At 40.7% G+C, this 18,908-nt stretch overlaps 3 protein-coding genes across 3 annotated transcripts in view; 2 read left to right on the top strand and 1 right to left on the bottom strand.

The window, feature by feature from the left end:
- The window catches only part of LOC107048181 (vitellogenin receptor), a 9,963-nt gene extending 2,709 nt beyond the window's left edge, over nucleotides 1–7,254 (top strand). Inside the window, exons 4-6 of the mRNA XM_015271245.1 lie at nucleotides 58–4,330; nucleotides 5,046–5,355; nucleotides 5,983–7,254. Coding sequence (XP_015126731.1) covers nucleotides 58–4,330; nucleotides 5,046–5,355; nucleotides 5,983–6,226 — 4,827 coding nt within the window. The 3' untranslated portion in view covers nucleotides 6,227–7,254. The remainder of the gene's footprint in view (nucleotides 1–57; nucleotides 4,331–5,045; nucleotides 5,356–5,982) is intronic.
- Nucleotides 7,255–8,373: 1,119 nt separating this feature from the next.
- LOC107048171 (cytochrome P450 4C1) lies at nucleotides 8,374–13,334 on the top strand. Its single transcript, XM_015271232.1, has 6 exons — nucleotides 8,374–8,542; nucleotides 9,173–9,279; nucleotides 10,073–10,163; nucleotides 10,906–11,288; nucleotides 11,760–12,271; nucleotides 12,875–13,334. The coding sequence occupies exons 1-6, from the start codon at nucleotides 8,374–8,376 to the stop codon at nucleotides 13,119–13,121; spliced, it is 1,509 nt and encodes a 502-aa protein (XP_015126718.1). The 3' UTR covers nucleotides 13,122–13,334.
- Nucleotides 13,335–13,690: 356 nt separating this feature from the next.
- LOC107048170 (glutathione synthetase) lies at nucleotides 13,691–18,789 on the bottom strand. The gene is made up of 11 exons (XM_015271231.1): nucleotides 18,773–18,789; nucleotides 17,889–18,243; nucleotides 17,030–17,213; nucleotides 16,788–16,863; nucleotides 16,461–16,631; nucleotides 16,101–16,174; nucleotides 15,708–15,872; nucleotides 15,402–15,555; nucleotides 14,857–14,961; nucleotides 14,409–14,683; nucleotides 13,691–14,315 (listed from the first exon to the last, which is right to left on the bottom strand). Exons 2-11 carry the CDS (start codon nucleotides 17,986–17,988, stop codon nucleotides 14,189–14,191), a joined length of 1,431 nt encoding a protein of 476 aa, XP_015126717.1. The 5' UTR covers nucleotides 17,989–18,243; nucleotides 18,773–18,789; the 3' UTR covers nucleotides 13,691–14,188.
- Nucleotides 18,790–18,908: the final 119 nt, after the last annotated feature.

The raw sequence follows: 18,908 nt of genomic DNA, 5'->3' as shown, positions 1-18,908 counted from the left end.
CCCCCCCCCTCCATAAAATATGAAAACCTCCCTAGAACGAATCCCCTTAATCCCCAGAAAACATGTACTGCGAATCAATTCCGCTGCTTCGACGGCTACTGCACGGAGGAGCGATGGGTGTGCGACGGCCAGACAGACTGTCCAGACCACTCGGACGAATACAATTGTCAGCCGCACGCCCCCGAGAACTGCACCCTCTCCTCCGGTTTCTACAAATGCAACAACAACCGCTGCATCCCCCTGAACTCGACGTGCAGCGCGTTCAACGAGTGCGGCGACAACTCGGACGAGCACGGCACCGTCTGCAGCATCGCCGAGGAGCAGTGCAAGACCGCCAACTGCAGTCACAGTTGTCAGCCAACGCCCCGAGGTCCGGTGTGCACCTGTCCGCCAGGGCACCGCCTGCTGAACGCCACCTGCGCGGACGTGAACGAGTGCCTGGAGGATCCCCAGCTGTGCGACCAGCACTGCATAAACGAGCCCGGCACCTACTCCTGCCTCTGCGACATAGCCTACGACCTCCAAGACGACCAGCGCACCTGCAAGGTCTCGAAGGACCGCGGGGACGCCCTCCTGGTGTTCTCCTCGAAGACCGAAATCCGCGGTTTCTACCTCTCCGCCAAAGAATTCTACTTCTCCATCGCCAGGAATCTGAAGCACGTGGTGGCGGTCTCCCTGGACGCTACCTACATCTACTGGTCGGACATAAAAATGGGGAACGAAGCCATCTTCCGGGCGTTCGAGGACGGCCAGAGAGCCGAAGTGATCGTGACCGCCGGTCTGGGAATCCCCGAGGAAATTGCTGTCGACTGGATAACGGGGAACATCTACTTTACCGACAGCCTTTACAAGCGTATAGGCGTCTGCACGAACTCGGGCTCGCACTGCGCAATCATCATAACTGAGGACACAGACAAGCCCCGAGGGCTCGCCCTGCACCCAGCGACTGGCGAGATGTACTGGAGCGACTGGGGAGTGAATCCCCACATATCGAGAGCGGAGATGAATGGAAACACACGATTGCCGATGGTCACTGAGGGCCTTGGCTGGCCCAACGGCCTCACCATCGACTATCCCAACTCGAGGCTCTACTGGGTAGACGCCAAGATGGGGATCATTGAGTCCATTAATCTGGATGGGACTGACAGACGAACTGTCCTGCGCACTGTCGCCACTCATCCGTTCTCCATAGCCGTCTTCGAGGACAGACTCTTCTGGAGCGACTGGAAGACGAAGAGCATTCATCACTGCAACAAGTTCACTGGCAAGGGGGAGAAGACTCTCCTCCAAGAGGTCGACGAGATTTACGGAATCCACATATACCACTCTGTTCTCAAGCCGGAGCTTCACAATCCCTGCAATGGGAATCGGTGCGAGGGCTTGTGCTTGCTGGCTGCCGATCACAGCTACACGTGTGCCTGCACTCCTGATAAAGCACTGGGAATCGACGGCAAGAGCTGTGAGCGGCTCAAGGACGGCAAGCATGAGCACTTGGTCATCGCTGCTGGGAAATTCTTCATCGATTACTACCACCAGATTCTCGGCAAGCCTGAGATCGATGCACACTACACGTTCCAGGAGATTGGCAGCGCCACTTACGATTCCATTCTGGAGGCGGTTGTGGTCGTCGACCAGAAGTCCCAGACCGTCAAGAGGTTCAACGCCTCTTCCAGGGAGTACGACGGACTCTTCGAGGTTTCTCATGAAGTCATCGGGGGACTGGCGTTCGATCACTTGGGGAATAATCTCTACTGGTCTGACATCGAGCGCAAAACCATCATCGTCAGGAGTCTGTCGACCTCCAGCGAGACCCTCCTTCATTTTCCCGAACAGCCGACAACCGTTCTGCTGATACCAGAGCTCGCCACGATGTACGTCGCCTTCTGCTCAGTCGCCAAGTGTCATATTGACAGAATGTCGATGACAGGAGGTGGCAGGACGCAGATTGTGGACTACCTCCAAGGGCCCCGGGTCTCTCTGGCATTCGACCGTGAAACGAGGAGAGTCTTCTGGGCGGATCAGGGAACAGGAGCTATCGAGAGCATCTCTTTGGACGGATACAACAGAAAACTCCTGCATTCCGCTCTGGTAGAACCCGTCAGCCTGGCGATCCTCGACGACGAGGTCTTCTGGACGGTGAAGAACAGCACGCGTCTCTTCTGGTCCAGCAAGTACTCGATCATCACCAGGAACAAGGGGCTGACATTGGACATTCCGTCCGCCATCGACATCATGCACCTCGTCACCACGAGTGCACCTCAGCCGTCATCAGGGAGCTCTCACAGATGTCAGGAGGGCAACGGCGGATGCTCCCACGTGTGCCTGGTGGACGCTCCGCTGACGGCCGTCTGCAGGTGCCCAGTGGGGATGACCCTGAGTAGCGACAGGAAGAGCTGCGTCGTCGAGGCCGACTGTTCGTCTGGGGAATTCAAATGCTCCGACAACTCCTGCATCGATACCAGCAGTTTGTGCGACGGGATTGACGACTGCCATGACGGAGGGGACGAGGAGAACTGCACGTCCTCAAAGCCCTGCGCTCCCGACGAGTTCCAGTGCAGAGACTCCTCAAGATGCATTCCCCCGTACAAGATCTGCGACGGAGTCGCCCAGTGTTTCGACTCCTCGGACGAAGCCAACTGCGCAGACAGGACCTGCGAGCTCCTGGAGTTCAGGTGTCCCTCGGGTCGCTGCATCCCAGGCGCGTGGGAGTGCGACGGCGAGGAGGACTGCGTCGACGGGGCCGACGAGGGTGACAAGTGCACCAGGAGGTCGTGTCCCAAATCAATGTTCACGTGTGAGAATCAGAAGTGCATCGACGCGGAGCTCATCTGCAATGCTGTCGACGACTGCGAGGACTCGAGCGACGAGTTGAACTGCCGGAGGGAGTCCTTCAGGTCGTCAGTAAATTGCGGCATCAGCGAGTACACGTGTGCGGGCAGCGGCCAATGCATTCCGATGGACAAGAGGTGCGACGGAGAGATGGATTGCCCCAAGAACGATGACGAGCATCATTGCAGTCATTGCGGGGGCGATGAGTTTGCCTGTGGAAACCTCAGGTGCATCCCGAAGCACTGGGTGTGCGATGATCAGGATGACTGTGGGGATGACTCAGACGAGAAGGGCTGCGATGTTCATAGACACTGGGGGGGACTCGAGGTCACGAAGAATGACGCCCCCTGCCCTGAGTTCAAGTGCAACGCCAGCGGGAGGTGTCTCAGGTGGGAGTACGTCTGCGATGGAATGAATGACTGCTTCGACGGCTCTGACGAGGGGGAGGGCTGCACCACTAGCTGCTCGAGGGACAATCTCTGCGAACAGCTGTGTCAGAGGAGCCCGGGGGGAGCCGTCTGCTGGTGCAGGGAGGGCTTCACACTTGGGGAGGATGGCGAGAGCTGCGAGGACGTTGACGAGTGCAGGAACAACGTCTGCGCCCAGGTGTGTCGTAATGAAATCGGCTCGTACGAGTGCGCCTGCTTCCCCGGGTATGTCCTGAGGTCGGACAGGAGCACCTGCAAGGTCATCAATGGCTCGGTGGAGTTTATAACGGCGACGAGGGACGACATCAGGCGAATACCTGCGTCTTTGGATGTCATCGAAGTGGTGCACAAGCAGCCGCAGGTGCAGGTCACTGGACTCGATGTTAATGTGCGGAAGGCCTCGTTGTACTGGAGCTCAGAACTGCTGGGGAGCATTCACGAGTTCAATCTGGGAACCAGGGAGCACAGGAGAATTGCGAACATCGGGAGGCCGAGGGTGCTGGCGGTCGACTGGATCACTGATAATGTTTACTACTTTGATAGTGAGAAGCCCAAGGCCATCAAGGTCTGCAACGTCAATGAGACCAAGTGCGCTGTCATCGTACAGCTGGAGGATCCTGGGAACGTCTTGTCGATGGCTGTTGATCCCGTGAATGGACTTGTTTTCTGGGCGCAGACGAATTTTGCCGATTTCGATAGACCGACTAGCGAAATTTGGAGGGCTGAGCTCAGTGGGGAGAACTCGGTGAACATTGCGAGGGAGGGGCTGGGGGTCGTCTCGGGGATCACCGTTGATCATGGGAGGGGGATGATCTACTGGGTTGATGCGGCTCTGCAGGTGGTCGAGAGGGCGACACTCGAGGGAAAGGAGAGGGAAGTCTTCATTAAGGATCAGGTGCATCAGCCTGTGGAGATTAATGTGTTTGAGGACGCTGTTTATTGGCTGGTTGGGACGTCTGGGGTCATGAAGAAGTGCTTGTTGACGGGGGAGAGGAGGTGCGTGCAGGTCCCGGTGAAGAGCAGTAATGTGGAGGGACTCTTTGTTATTTCGCATGAGTCCAGGCAACCCATTGGTGAGCGATTACATTTTTATAGAATTTTTACTTTTTTTTTTTTCAATTTTCGGTACAACTTATTCTATTGAGATGTTTTCTACCAAAGGTTTTATTGAGAATTCTATAGAAATAATTATAGACACAAATAGAGTTGCACATTTATAGAATTTTATGATTTGAATAATCATTTTTAGCATTTATTTTCAATGATTCTATAGAATTTTCAATGGAATCACTAAATTTTCAGTAGAATTTAAAAAATCTATACCTATATTTAGAGATTTTCCAAAGGCTTTTGTCCGAATTCATTACACATTCCCGAAAAATCCTATAGAAATGCTAATAAAAAATTCTCATGAGATTCTAAAAATTACTTTATAAGTGTAATTTTCTTCTCTCTTATTTCTCTGAAATGCCCAAATTATCAAAGTCTTTCCAATGTCAGAGGATATTAAAATATTTCATTTTCGACTCGTCGTATTTTCTTCTTCATTCTATAAATTCCCTCATCTAGTTATGCTAATGCCCCAATAATATCTGCATTTTCTATTTTAATATTAGAGACTAGAATATTTGCAGTTAATTTATTCTTTCCTGTTCCGTTATCTCGAATTTGAAGAAAAATTATTACTCTGAATTTCCGAAAATTCAGCGAATTGATTCATGATTATTCATGATTCTGCGCTTGAGTTTCTAGTTATGCTAATGATCCTCATTTTTAATCCTCCCTCAGGCATCAACCATTGCGAGGATCACAGTTGCGATTATATGTGTGTGCAGAGTCAGGGGATTCCCCGGTGCATTTGTCACGATGGCTCGGAACAAGATGCAGACAGCGCATGCCCACATTCCGACATTTCGGACGTCAGGTTTGATTCTAATTCACTTCTTCTCAAGAAACACGAGGGCTTCGGGAAGACTGAACGCCAGGCCGGACCACTCACTGGCATCGTCATCACAATTATTCTCGGGGTTGTCGTGCTATCTGCTTATTGGTATTATCAGAAGCACAAGATGGAACTCCGTAACAAGTACGATCTGAGGTAATTAATCATCCCAAATAGACCAAACAATTCATTTCATCAATTTTGGGTATTTTAATTCGATTAATATCACGATTTTAATCCTCTTGTCATCGATTTTTTCTACACATTCATACGCTTATTTTCATGTTATTTCGATTTTTTAAGGGGAGGCTACTATGAGTGTTCAAAGTTAAACTATAATATCAATATTTTCTTAATTCATTCGTCCTCCTCGAAAAAATTAATCAAATGAGGAATTCAGGGTTGAAAATTGTTTCTTCCGAATGGAAAATTGATAAATCTCATTCGACCATCAGTTTAATAATTCATACCACTCAATTTCAGTCCTTCGAAAGAGGGATCGGAAAAAATCACAAGTTTAGAAGTACTAAAAAACCTTTCCTTAAATTAATTAAAGTTCACAAATTTTTATTAAAATTTGAAAATATTTCAAATTTCAATAATTTAATTGATGATTAATTCAGCCAACTGATTTAGTATGCAATGAAATAATTATAATTCTGAGTTACGAGTTTGCCTGTCTCTGTTTCGAAACTGAAAAAAAAATACAAAAGAGAAATCAACGATCAAAATTCGATTGCCCAATGAATTTCTCGTTTTATTTTCTTCGTTTAATTTTTTTAGCATTCACTTTCAAAATCCATCATTCGGGAATACCCCAGGAGTAACCAGTGATTACGTATTGCCGATAATTCCCCCGGGCGAGCATGAGTACGAAAATCCATTGAATATTCACACGAAATTACATCCAGCATCAGTAGCAAAAAACAACTCCAAGCAATCCCTGGAGCTGATGAATTGCGATCATTCCGATGGTGAATTTATCAACGATGATACTGAATACAAAACACGTTTGATCAAGCCGTAAAATTGATTATTCGGGGTGTTTTTGGAGTTCAATTGCCAAGGGGCTTTAGTTGTAAACTTGAAATTGTGATAATGTGGGGTATTACACCTGCGTAATAATGAACGATCAAGTCATTAGGTGAGGATAATGCGTGCCGTTATTTTGGGTAATTGTGAAGTTATTGGAGGGTGTGGCTAATGTTATTTTATTTAGGTATTAGCTGTAAAGTGTTGTAATTATTATTGGAGGATTACAGGTTTAGTCGAGAGATATTTTTTGTAGGTCATTTAATTTTCTATAAAAATGTTTATTGACATTTTTATTATGGATCTAGTTTTCAAGATATTTGAAGATTAATCTGAAGTACTTATTTTGGATTAATTAAAAGAAAAAACGATCGGCTTCGTGATAATTTATTGGATAATGGGTTTTTGGAAAACATTTAATACGACATTTTTTGTGAGAAATTTTATTTTAATAGTTTCTGAAGGTTTTAAAGATTAATATACAACTTCCTTTAAATCAAAAGATATAAAAAATGGAAATAAATTTCTCACAAAAAACGTCGTCGGACATTTTTCGCCAAGATCATTCATGGGAAGATTACCAATAAATAATTTTAAAAGATAATGAATAAATTTACAACTCATAGATTCAGAGGCAAGAGATCGAACCGCAAAAATCCTGCAAATATTATCATATCTGTTAATCATAATTCTATGTCATCATTATCCACTAGATGTTGTTCTGTAAATATTGAATTATTTATGCTAAATAAGGCAGAAGTGAATGTAACAGCGAATTTTAGGTTCACAGTCCAAAGATCGAAATCACCGAACTTTTGACAGAACCGGTTTGTAATTTGCCTATGTATTATTTTTTAGTCACTGTCACATCTCATTTGTGTCCTCAATGGATTCGTCAACAGGGAATTTACACGTCTTAAAATTTATGGCATTGTCCTTATGCGTCATTCTGTGCATAACTAAAATTCATCACGTACGCATGTGAATTGTATTTGAGAGAAATATATTTTTACTCGAATGTTACTTTTGTATTGAATCATTTGGAAAAACCACGAACCCTGAAACCTAATTGATAATTTCGGTCATTTCGAAGCTCTTGGGATATCATAATGGAGAATACGTCCAAAAAATTTATGATTCATCCAATAGAAATTGAAAAACCTCTCTATATTATAAAAATCCAAATCGACTTTTGACGATAGACAATTAAGACGTCGGGATGTCTCAACGCTCATTACGTCCAGGAAAATTGTGATATATCCAATAAAAATTAGAAAATAATCCATAAAATTCCCTATTAAACAGGATTTTCTATTCAATAGAATTTTCCATTGCAATGAATTGTCCAAGGCCCTCTCGATTTAGCTCAGCTAGACGATTTGGACTATATAATCTCGTCATTATATTTAAAGAGTCAAATAACTTTTATCATTTTAGTTGACCCTTCTGACACGTATGATAACCCACAGAAACTCGTTTTGTCCGACTGTCCTTACGATTCTGAAGCAAAAAAGCCCAATGTTTCATTATATCACTGTCAATAAGTAATTGTTTGAATTTTTAAAATTTTCAAGGTTTTTCAGTGCGGTATGGACCTGAGAATCGAGAATTACTTGAATATTCGAAATTGACTGATTTGTCAATGAACAATTCTACAGAAATTTCATGTAACTTTGTCGTTGTTAAAAATGTCAAGCTTCTTCACTTGAAATTTCAAGAGTAATTTTCCGAGACACTCAAATTTTTTCTATAAAATTTTTTCATACGTGTACCCCGCAAAAACCTCCCGCCTTCCATAAATTCCCCATCAAAGAGATTCCCCGTAATCGTGGAATTTTGTTTTTCCCACTCCCGCTGATTTCAGCGCGTCCTTGACGTACTCCACGTGTCCCCAAAAATCAATCTCAGGTAAATCATAAATTCAAAACTACAAAGGTCATCGGCGATTTCACTGCTCTTCATCAGTTCAGTGGTTGGTCGTTCGGCACGTAGTGCCATGCAAAATAGGGGATAAGGCGGGGACACACGAGAAATTTACACAGTCGTCAATAGCAATTCGAAGGTGTAGCTGAAAACTGATTGCTACGTGTCTATTTCGCGAAAGAGTTGACGTTTGAGGTGAAAAGATTTTCTTATTTCGAAATGGCAGTTGTACTGTTGCTCCTCAAGACAGTCGGAGTATTGGGATTTTTAAGTTTATTAATATTTTATCTGAGGAAGATACGACTTTATCGGGCAGCTGCTAAATTTCCCGGACCACCGGCACTTCCGTTCATTGGCAATGCTCATGTCTTCGTGGGTAGCACTGAGGGTGAGTCCCGCAATCTTTATGAGGGTTTTCGCGCGTAAAGAAAGTGCTAATTGTGGAAATTTCACGGGGTGAATTGAGAAAATTGATGTCGCAATTTCAAAAAAAAATTTCAGTCTCTATGGAGGGGCCATTGGGGGCGAAATGAGTTATTAAACTGACTCATTTGTTCGGTGAAAAAATGGGGATTTGTTTTTTTTTACTGCTATGCACGAAGAAATTTCATTGGATACAGCTAAATCGATAGAAAATTCTATTGGATTTCTGTTGAACTTTCTAATTAACTAACTAATATTTTTGAAGGATTCTATTTTTTTGCTTTATTTTTTTCACAATACGAGAAGAAAAATAGAGGGGGAAAACGTGGAGAATTGACGTTGACTAATTTCTACTGATGTTTTTTCTATAAAATAGTTTCTATTGGACATCTATAAAAAATACACAGTAAAGCTGCGGAATTCTTCAATGGAATCGGCGAAAAACTCATTGAATTTCTAATAGAAAATTCAATGAATTCTCCATTGAAATATTTTTTCAAAAACTATAGTTTTTAACACATTCACGATTTTCTCAATTTTCTCAATTCGTAATTTTGATTTACAAGAACACAGAAAGAAATGGTGAATTTTTCAGACATACTAAACAAAATAACGGAATTATTGGACGCATATCCATCACCCCTTCGATTCTGGTTGGGAAGTCGCCTATTCTTCGGAGTCTGCGAGGCCGAGCAGCTGAAGGTAACGGCCTTACAACGGTCAAAATCAATTGAGTAATCGTAATGAAATAACGCATAATACCCCAGCACCAGAGAGAAACCCAATGATATGCAAAATCTCTCGCAATTTCACTTCCTAGTTCATAATAGCTCCCGAGAATAATCATTACTCACAGATTGCCACGGTAAATGTTCACTTTCATCGCTGTATTTGGCATCGCAGTATTGCCAAAAGAAACAATACTTTAAAGACATGCATTTATCTCGAGGGCAATTACAGTCATGAAAAAACGGCAAAAGGAATTTCATGCAGAAAGTCAAATTCCCGTCAAAACGTTTATTTTTCAATAATTAACGAAGTTAACTTGTTGTTGTTGCTTTCGTCACAACATAGTCAATATATTTTTGCTAATAAATTGACGATTTGCTTCTGAATGGAATTTCTATGGCGATGTATTTTAAATTGATTTCAATGATTCACTGAATTCAACATTGGCCAACGTTGGCATCCAACATTGGCCCGACATTGGCCCAACACTAGAATTTTTTTCTTTTCCCTAAATTTTTATTCTAAAATGAATTTTTTTAACGACAAACGATGCGATCAATGTAGGCAATTATTTTTTCGGCCAAAAATAGCATTTGAACCCCTGAGGCCAAAATTAGTCCTCCTGACCCAAAAAATTGGAAATTTCGGATTTGACGAATACAATACATCCAATCGGAAGCAAAATGCCTCTTTTATAAAGAATTATGCAATTACCCACTCACCAGAATCATAAGTGCCAGCTAATTAATTTTTTAATCATCTCCAGATAGTCTTCACGAGTCCGAAGACCATTGAAAAAGAGGACCTCTACAAATTTGCACGTCCTTGGCTGGGAACGGGATTATTTACGGCACCAGGTGAATTTTCCTTCCTCTCTCTGTTACTTTTTTTTATCATTCTTCAGGTACTAAGTACAGTGGCTACGTGCCTCAAGTACAAGTCGTTCAATTATACCTGTGGGGGACAAGGAGCCACCCGTAGCGCTTTATTATACGTATGTGCGTGCCAAGCATCAAAGAGTTGAACAGTGATAGGTATAACACCGATGAAAATATATACATTCCACAATGCTGTTCACGAACATTCATGATTCATGCATTAAATATGAGGTCTCGTTAAAGAAATTATCGTTCAACTATTCAAAATTTTGTATTTATCCATCAAGATTTAGATTCATCAATTTTATTATTTCGTTTTTTTCGTTATTCTTGTTTTTTTTTATTCATGAAGTTAATTATAGTTATATCTCGTTAATCAATGACTTGAGGAGAAAATGTGATAAAAGATTTTTTGTAGGAAATTTCCTCAGCTTCAAAAATAGTTTTCTGACATTTTCCTCTAGAACCAATCGTTTCTCAGATAATGACGGATGGAACGGTTGCAAAATACTTTTTTTTACTTATATTACTTTTTTATTTATATTACTTTATATTACTTCGAAAAATGGTGAAGGGTGAAATGCTCTTTAGGGTTGAAAGTTTTGAAGAGTCAAACGGAAGTAACTCTACCCTTAGGAAGCAATTTTTTCCAATTAAAAGATTTTAATCAATGTTTTATCCTCACCTTTCTAATTTCCTCGGGGATAATTCCACGCTCCAGCATCGAAATGGCGAGTCCACAGGAAGTTGATACTTCCGACATTCAACCCCCGAATTCTCGAGTCCTTCGTGGAGGTGTTTGCCCAGCAATCCGAGATAATGGTGCGACAGATGAAAGTGGAAATCGATGGAGACGAGTTCGATGTCTTCAACTACATATCCCTGTGCACCCTCGACATCATCTGCGAGACTGCGATGGGAGTGGCGATGAAAGCCCAGACAGAGGGCGATCCCACGTACGTAGAGTCAGCGAAGAGGACATTTGAGATTTTGTACACCAGAATGTTCAAAGTCTGGCTGCATCCGGACGTTATTTTCAATAATACACGACTGGGGAAGGACCAGCGAGAGTGCATAGAGTATTTGCATGGATTAACAAATGATGTAAGTGGTGGGAATTGAATTTCAAACACTTTATGTACGAATACAAGTGAGGCATCGCTTCCGTCGTAACATAGTCGATATATTTTTGGTAATACATTAGCTATTTGATTGCCAATGAAATTTTTATAATGATGGATTTGAAATTGAATTTAATGGTGAATTGAATTCAACATCGGTCCAACGTTGGCAGCCAACATTGCCCCACCATTACCCCAACATTACACCAGCATTGACAGGCAACATTGCCCCAACGTTTGCAGCCAACATTGCGCCAACATTACCCCAGCGTTGGCAGCCAACGTTGTCCCGACGTTAATTTTTTTTACCTTTCCCTGAATACTGGTTTCAAAATAATGACTTATATTTTCTACATAAATTCCACGGGATTTTGCGCACGCGGAACGTGCATCGAGGGAGAATTTTCCATTAAAAATTTTTCCGCATCTCTAATCTCCCCCTTCCCACCCCCAGGTGATAAAGAAGAAGAAGCGAGACCTCGCCAATGACTCCCCGATAATCGAAGACACAAAGCCCCGGAAGGCCTTCCTGGACCTCTTGATGGAGCTCTCAAACGAGGGAACAAAGTTCACGGACGAGGAGCTCCGAGAGGAGGTGGACACGATGATGATCGCAGGGAACGACACAACGGCCTCAGTGAACTCCTTCGTGATGCTTATGCTGGCGAATTACCCCGAGGTCCAGGAGAGATGCTACCAGGAGCTCTGCACCATCTACGGGGACAACATCAACACTGACACTGCGATAACTCACGAGGACCTGCACAGAATGGAGTATCTCGAGCGAACGATCAAGGAGACCCTCAGACTCTTCCCCGTGGGTCCAGTCCTAGTCAGATACGTCAGCGAGGATCTCGACATTGGGGATCACGTCCTCCCTCGGGGGTCGTCAGTTGTGATTGGCATACTGAAGATGCACAGGAGCGAGAAATACTGGAAGGAGCCCCTCAAGTTCGATCCTGACAGGTCTATACTTTTTTTCAAACCCGATTTTCTGTTGAAAACAGCCATCATTTACAATATTTGCATAACTTGAAAATGAATATCACAAAAGTTTTATCGGGAATGTGATTTTTCGCATCGGGCAACTAGGGTCGTGTAGTGACTCTCGAGGGCTATTAATATTAAAGAAAAACAAGTGGGAAATTGCTTTCGTCACAACATAGTCAATACATTTTTGTTGGTAAATTAGCAATTTGCTTTCGAATGGCGTTCTATGACGATATATTTTAAATTGAATTCAATAATTCATGGAAGTCAACATTGCCTCAATGCTGCAAGCCAACATTGCAGCAACATTGGTAATCAACATTGCCACAACGTTGACAGCCAACATTACCCAGACGTTAATTTTTTTTCAGCCAATATTGAGGTAAAAAAATTTGACAGATAATGCAATTAATCTCATGACCGAACTCGGTCTAGATGGCATTGGGGAAAATATTTTAAATCACCTGAAGTACAATATATGATAATTAATTCTCGTGGCCAAATATTTAAAAAATTATAATAATGATAGTAATATTGAATGTTTGCATTATCTTCATAATTGTCGTCTATCTCTGACAGATTCCTACCCGAGGAAGTTGCCAAGCGTCATGCCTATTGCTTCGTGCCCTTCAGTGCTGGCCCTAGGAACTGCATTGGTGTCAGGTACGCTATGATGGCCATGAAGACACTTCTGGCTACTGTCCTGAGACACTACGTTCTCAAGAAGGATCAGTTCGTCAGGATTGAGGACATTAAACTCAAGGCTGACGTCATGCTCAAACCTGTGGAGCCTATTTCTGTTAAAATAGAGAGGAGGAGACGTTGAAGAGCCGGGGGGAGCGCCACTGAAAGTTGTACAATGAGTCACGCTGTTGATTCTCATGATTTATTCAGACATCTGGAGGATTGATTCAGAAAGAAATTTTCATGGAAAAACGTAACGAATTCGATGGAAAATTCTAGTGGATTTGCTACTGAAATTCTAGGGGGAATTCTGTTAGTTTTATGGCCGATTCTGCTGAAAAATTTCAGAGCTTTATTGCGGTTTTTTAAAATAAAAATGTCAAATAGAAATTATGGTGTAGAAAAATCAGTAGATTTTCATATTTCTAGGCGTTTTCTATAGAATTTCTTGACATCAATTTTTTCAGTTTTTTAAATTATATTTTTCTTCTCTTTTCGTTGAAAAATTGGACAAAAAACATGAAAAATTTGGGGCGAGCATTTTCTATAGACAATATCTCTTTACTATGTGGCTTGCACAAAAAAAACTGATGTTGTTTTGTAATATTAATCGCTTTCTAGACGAACCAACAGTCCAGTTGTCAAAGAGTTAAGCAACTGTTTGTTGTTTCTAGAGAAATTTCAGGTGTTGAATTACGTAACTCCGTTGCAGAAATTTCGCACTTCAATTGTATATTTTATCTACCAAAATTATGTAAGTTTAGATAAGTAAATACAAAGAGTTTTTACTGAGAGATCGTGTGAGTTGTTGTTGGGAGAGGGCAAGGGGGAGATTGAGTCGTTTGACTCAGGCACTTTTTAAGGATGTTTATCCAAATTACAAGTATTAAAAAAAATTGATTTTTTTATTCGTCCAATTGCTTTTCGTCTAATTTCGTTTTCATCCATTTTTTCTTAAATTAAATTTTCACTCTGAAAGATGAGATTTAGTGCAACGACTATTGAACAAATTATTATTAATAATTGATAATAATATTAATAATAATATTATTTTTTATTATTAATTATTATTATTTTTTGTTTATTTTTTTTCCTCCTTCATCTATTCGAGTTTGCCAACAACAGAGATCAGCACTCAACTCGGGTTCGTCATTTATTTAATAAAAATATTTTGATTTAATTCTCAATTGAAAATTAAACATACAGGGCTTAGGGCTGTAGATAGGGGGTGTCGAGGGCCCCTGCCCCAGCAATTATTCCGCCTTCGTTCTCCCCAAAAGGCTTCGTCCGTATCACGTGGCCAACTTGTCTGTTTACCTTGATGTCATTGTCATCTCTGAACAGAAATGGAACGAGAGGAAAAATTGATGAATTGACTTTGAAAAAATTCATTTTTTATTGGGAATTGAATGAGAGGAAATTTACGAACCCAAGGATGACTCCGTAGATCCCCAGTTCAGAGGCAAAATCCTGGAGAGACGGCCTCGGAAGGTCAGGGGATATGAGGTAGTTCCTCTGGAGTGGAGTTCTGATCAATTCCATGAGGATCCAGGCAATTCGCTCCTTCGAGTTCCTCATCGATTCTAATTTTGTCTTCACGTTGATTCCGTAGACATTGTTACCGCCGCCTTCACGCTGTGGTTTTAGGACGTATTTTTCGGGGCTGGAGATCCCCATCTCCACTGCGTGCTCTCCATGTTTATCCTGAGGAATGAGTGAGAGGAATCACGCGCGAAAAAATTTCATTGAGATAAACCGTCAATTCTGTAGAAAATCCTATTGGATTTCTGTACTTTTTTTAAAATAGAATGCCCAACTATTTACTAAAAACTATTAAATGGAAAAATCCGCAGAATTGACTCTTGACAAAAACTTACGAAATCGAGGGAATAAAGTCCCACAAACGCGTCCTGAAGTTTTGCAGCTTCATTTTCACTGAGAAATTTTCTCAAAACTCCAGGTTGCGATAAAACTTGCTGGACCTACAAATAAATTCATCTATAAATTTCGGGAAAAAATCGATTAACCATAAATAAACAATTGAAATAACTATTAAAATAATTGAAAAAATAATAAATAAAAATGATAAATAATTGAAGAAAAAAATCAACAAAAATACAAAACGAACAAAACAGTACAAAACTGACTAAAAACAACTAAAAACGGGAGCACGAATAAAAATTTATGTTACGAAGTTATTTAGATAGGATAGGTAGTCGTCTAATAACTAAGAAATGTTTCCCCATGAGTGGGGAAACTGTTTAAACTGCATATATTAATGATTCGATTGATAGATTTTCTGTATATTTCATTTGATCCTGTAATTAGCCCTGTTGACTTGGGTCTTTAAGGAAAATAAATTAAATGAAAACCATGATTAAATCATTGAACAATCAAAAAGTGAATGAAAATAGACACTGACTTTTTTTGTACCAGCTAGGTGGTACTGTATGGAGGGACATTTGATGGCACGAGAGCGTTCGATCAGCAATCTCACCTCCCATTCTTTGTCTGTGGGGTAGGCAGATGTTTCGTATCCCGTTCGATAATACACAACTGACACTAAATCATTTCCCCTGAAAAACAAAAAATTTAACTTTAATTTACACATGATTTCGTGTGGCTTTTTAAAAATTCATTTAACGCATTCATATCGGGCGGTTTATTCTGATAAAAAATACAAAAATACTGTCATGTGGCTGTGAAAATAATTAATTAAAATACTTACACAATCAGCTCTTTATTAGGTCGCAACTGTGCATTGTCAATTAAATATCTAAAACTCTTTCGAATCACCCTGATTTTAGGATTTTTCTGGCGAATGGCTATTTCAAGAGCCTTCTGGTCAGAAATGTTGTACGTTATTTCTTCAACAACGAATAAAATCACAGCCCTGAAATTATTTTAAAAAAACGAAAACCCATTGACAACTGGATGAATTTATCCAAAAGAGAGACAATAAAAAATTGCATGTATCTTTTAAACGAGTGGATTTAGAGGAAAATGTCAAGAGAATACTTTTGTGGGCAATTTAATTTCCCACAAAAAAGATTTTTCGATATTTTTCTCTGAAACCAATGGTTACGGAGATATTTCGAGAATAGTTTCGCAAGTTTCTTACTCTTCGTTCTTGTAAACACTCCAGGCATCGACCAGTCCCTCAGCAAGACCAGTCGCTGAATGGTTTTCTGGAAGCTTAATATCAGTTCAGTACCACTCATCGTCACACGTACAAAAAAAAATCCTAGAAAAACCTAGCGAATTCAGAAGAGAATTTAAACTTTTTTTGAATTATTAAATGTTTAATTTTTAATTCCTTTCGAGAATTCAATAGTATATTTCTCATTGAATATTTCCGTTAAAAAATAAGAGATTTCAATGGCGATGCAACAGAATTTTCTAGCGAATTCGCAGGTTTTTTCAATGAAATTTTTTCTTACGTGAAGTAATCATCACCGTTCATAATAAATAAAATACTTACATTGACAGTTTTATCAGTGAACCCTAGTTCTCCGAGAATATATTTATGCAACTGTGTGACAACTTCAGATAACCCAGCAAAACTCGATGCAATTGTGTTTACTTCCACTTGTTTTATCTTTGAGTCACTATCCAATATGTAATCAGATCGTAAAAGTCCCACACTGATTTTCTGTGAGAGGAGTTATCGATAAAATCAGAGAAAACCTAATTGTGAACTTATCAAAATATTTTTGCTTCCGAATGGAAAAAAATGGAAAAATTCGAAAACTAAACAACTGGAAAATTCATAATTATTCACTGAGAGCGATATTCTTCGAGCTATTACCTGAGCTAGGCCTTCATCATAAACAGCTTTATATATTTTAAACAATTCTGAGGTCAGTTCATCCGTTTCAATTGTACTGTAACGAATAAAACAGAGAATTAAATTCAGTCGTGGAACTTGTATGGATTTTTTTCAATTTGCTAATCTCAAGTTTGGAGCTGAATAATTCAATTTTCATAAATTTTATAAATGCAATGCTGAGGTGACGAGTCAAGGAACTGCTGGCAATTCACCTAAATTACCTTTTCAATGCCTCCACGAGGAACTCATGATCATAGGCCACTTTGTGAATCAACTTATTGACGATAAACTGTATGTCTTGGGCCTTGGAGAACTCATTAGTGGGGAATGTCGTTGGGAGTAATGTGAACTTGGCTATCTGCACTCGATTTCTGTCGAAATTTTGCTTCCAGTGCATGCACACACCTGGAGAACATCGTGATCATCAAGAGATTGAAAAAAGTTCATTGATGAAGGGATTATTCCAGGAATAAAAGTGAACCGTAAATTTATAATGGAAGTAAATCGTAATTATACCCGAAAACGATTTCATACCTCAAAAATGAGGTTTCCAAAAGTTCAAACAATTTCAATTATTTATCCATAAACAGCGAATGTTTAAAAGAATAATTCTGCGCAAAACGTAATTTTAATTTCGCTAAATATTCAGGATCGTTTTCAATTTTTTCTCACGCAATTTAATTCATAAGTTTGTGAATGGCCTTCAAATGATTAATCGCACAGATGCATCGAAGATAATTGAAGAAACATCCGTCCGTTTTTTGCGAATATCTCCAAAACCACCAGTTTCATAAAAAAATGTCACAAAATCTTTTTTATACCCCTTGAAATTCCCCACAAAAAATATCTTATGACATTTTTCTCTCAACCCTCCTATTATCGAGATAATGCCGGAATTATCGAAGATATCAAGTCTAAACCCACAAAATGGGAGCAAAAATACAAAAAACAGATTTTTTGGGAAAATGATCCATGAAAATTTCTAAAAAAAATACATGCCTCTTGCCAACGCATCAAGGCACAAAAACAAAACATAAATAAAAACGTAAAAATGTCATCATGACTAATGAAATTCCGTACCATTTATCAGCGCAAAATCCTTGGCCTTGTCAACAATTTCGTCGAGAGTATCTCCTGTCAGTGGCACATCAACACAACTACTCAATATCCTAGTCTCCATACTCCGCGAATAAATCAACTGGACGTATAAATAACGAAAAACAATTTAAAAAAATAACAGCAAAACTGTTAAATAAACAAACAAAATGAACACTAGTTTAGATGAACACTAGATTGGTAACTGTTCAATGTTGCAGGCACTCCCTCGACTGACACGGGTTTTAATTAATCATTATTTATTGTGAGATGCGAAGTGATGACGATGAGTTATATTAGTGATGAAACACGTGTTCTTCCTTGGGATCGAGAAAGGCCACTGGGCGCCAGACGCACCAACACAAACACTACCCGTCTTGACAGATCACACGCGCGTGGAATATGCATTCGGTTGGAGAGGGGAAGAATCACTTCAATTCAAAGTTCGATAACCTCTGACTCAACGGTGCGATTTTGATGATTCGAATCTCATTTCGAAAAGGGAAAAAAACCTTTGAAATGAGGAAAAAAAAGTTCATTTTCACTCTGCCGATGCCGAATTATTGACGAGTAAACATGGAACGTTTTTAATTATGAAAGACAGAGAGATCTAGTCAGAGAGAGCGAGATCTTCAAAACCTCACGAATTATCTCAGAGCCTACTACGTTTATCTAAAATCTGATCTAAAGGGTTGGGAGATAATTCAGGAAGTGAGGAAGAATAACCGAATCGGAACTGAATCTTCAGATAGTTCTTCAGATTATCTGTATCTCGTGAACTAGTAGGTTTTTTTCCTTCCTGTAAGCCTACTAGTCTCCTAGATATTCTCGGAAAGATTAAAAAATCGCAGCCCTGGTCTCCAACCTACTAAATTCTTCAAAAAATAGTCAACAAATGAAATTCTCTCAATAGGTGCCCCCTAAAGCCGCGTTTCCAACCGCCAAACGGTTCCCCCAATCACCAACTAGAAAGCGAACGCGTCACACGACGGCTGTCATAATTAC

This window comes from Diachasma alloeum, unplaced genomic scaffold (genome assembly GCF_001412515.2).
Source record: "Diachasma alloeum isolate Michigan unplaced genomic scaffold, Dall2.0 Dall_scaffold_00185, whole genome shotgun sequence".
Lineage (NCBI taxonomy): Eukaryota > Metazoa > Arthropoda > Insecta > Hymenoptera > Braconidae > Diachasma > Diachasma alloeum.
Note: the sequence above shows the minus strand (reverse complement) of the source record. Positions and strands in the feature narration are given on the sequence as shown.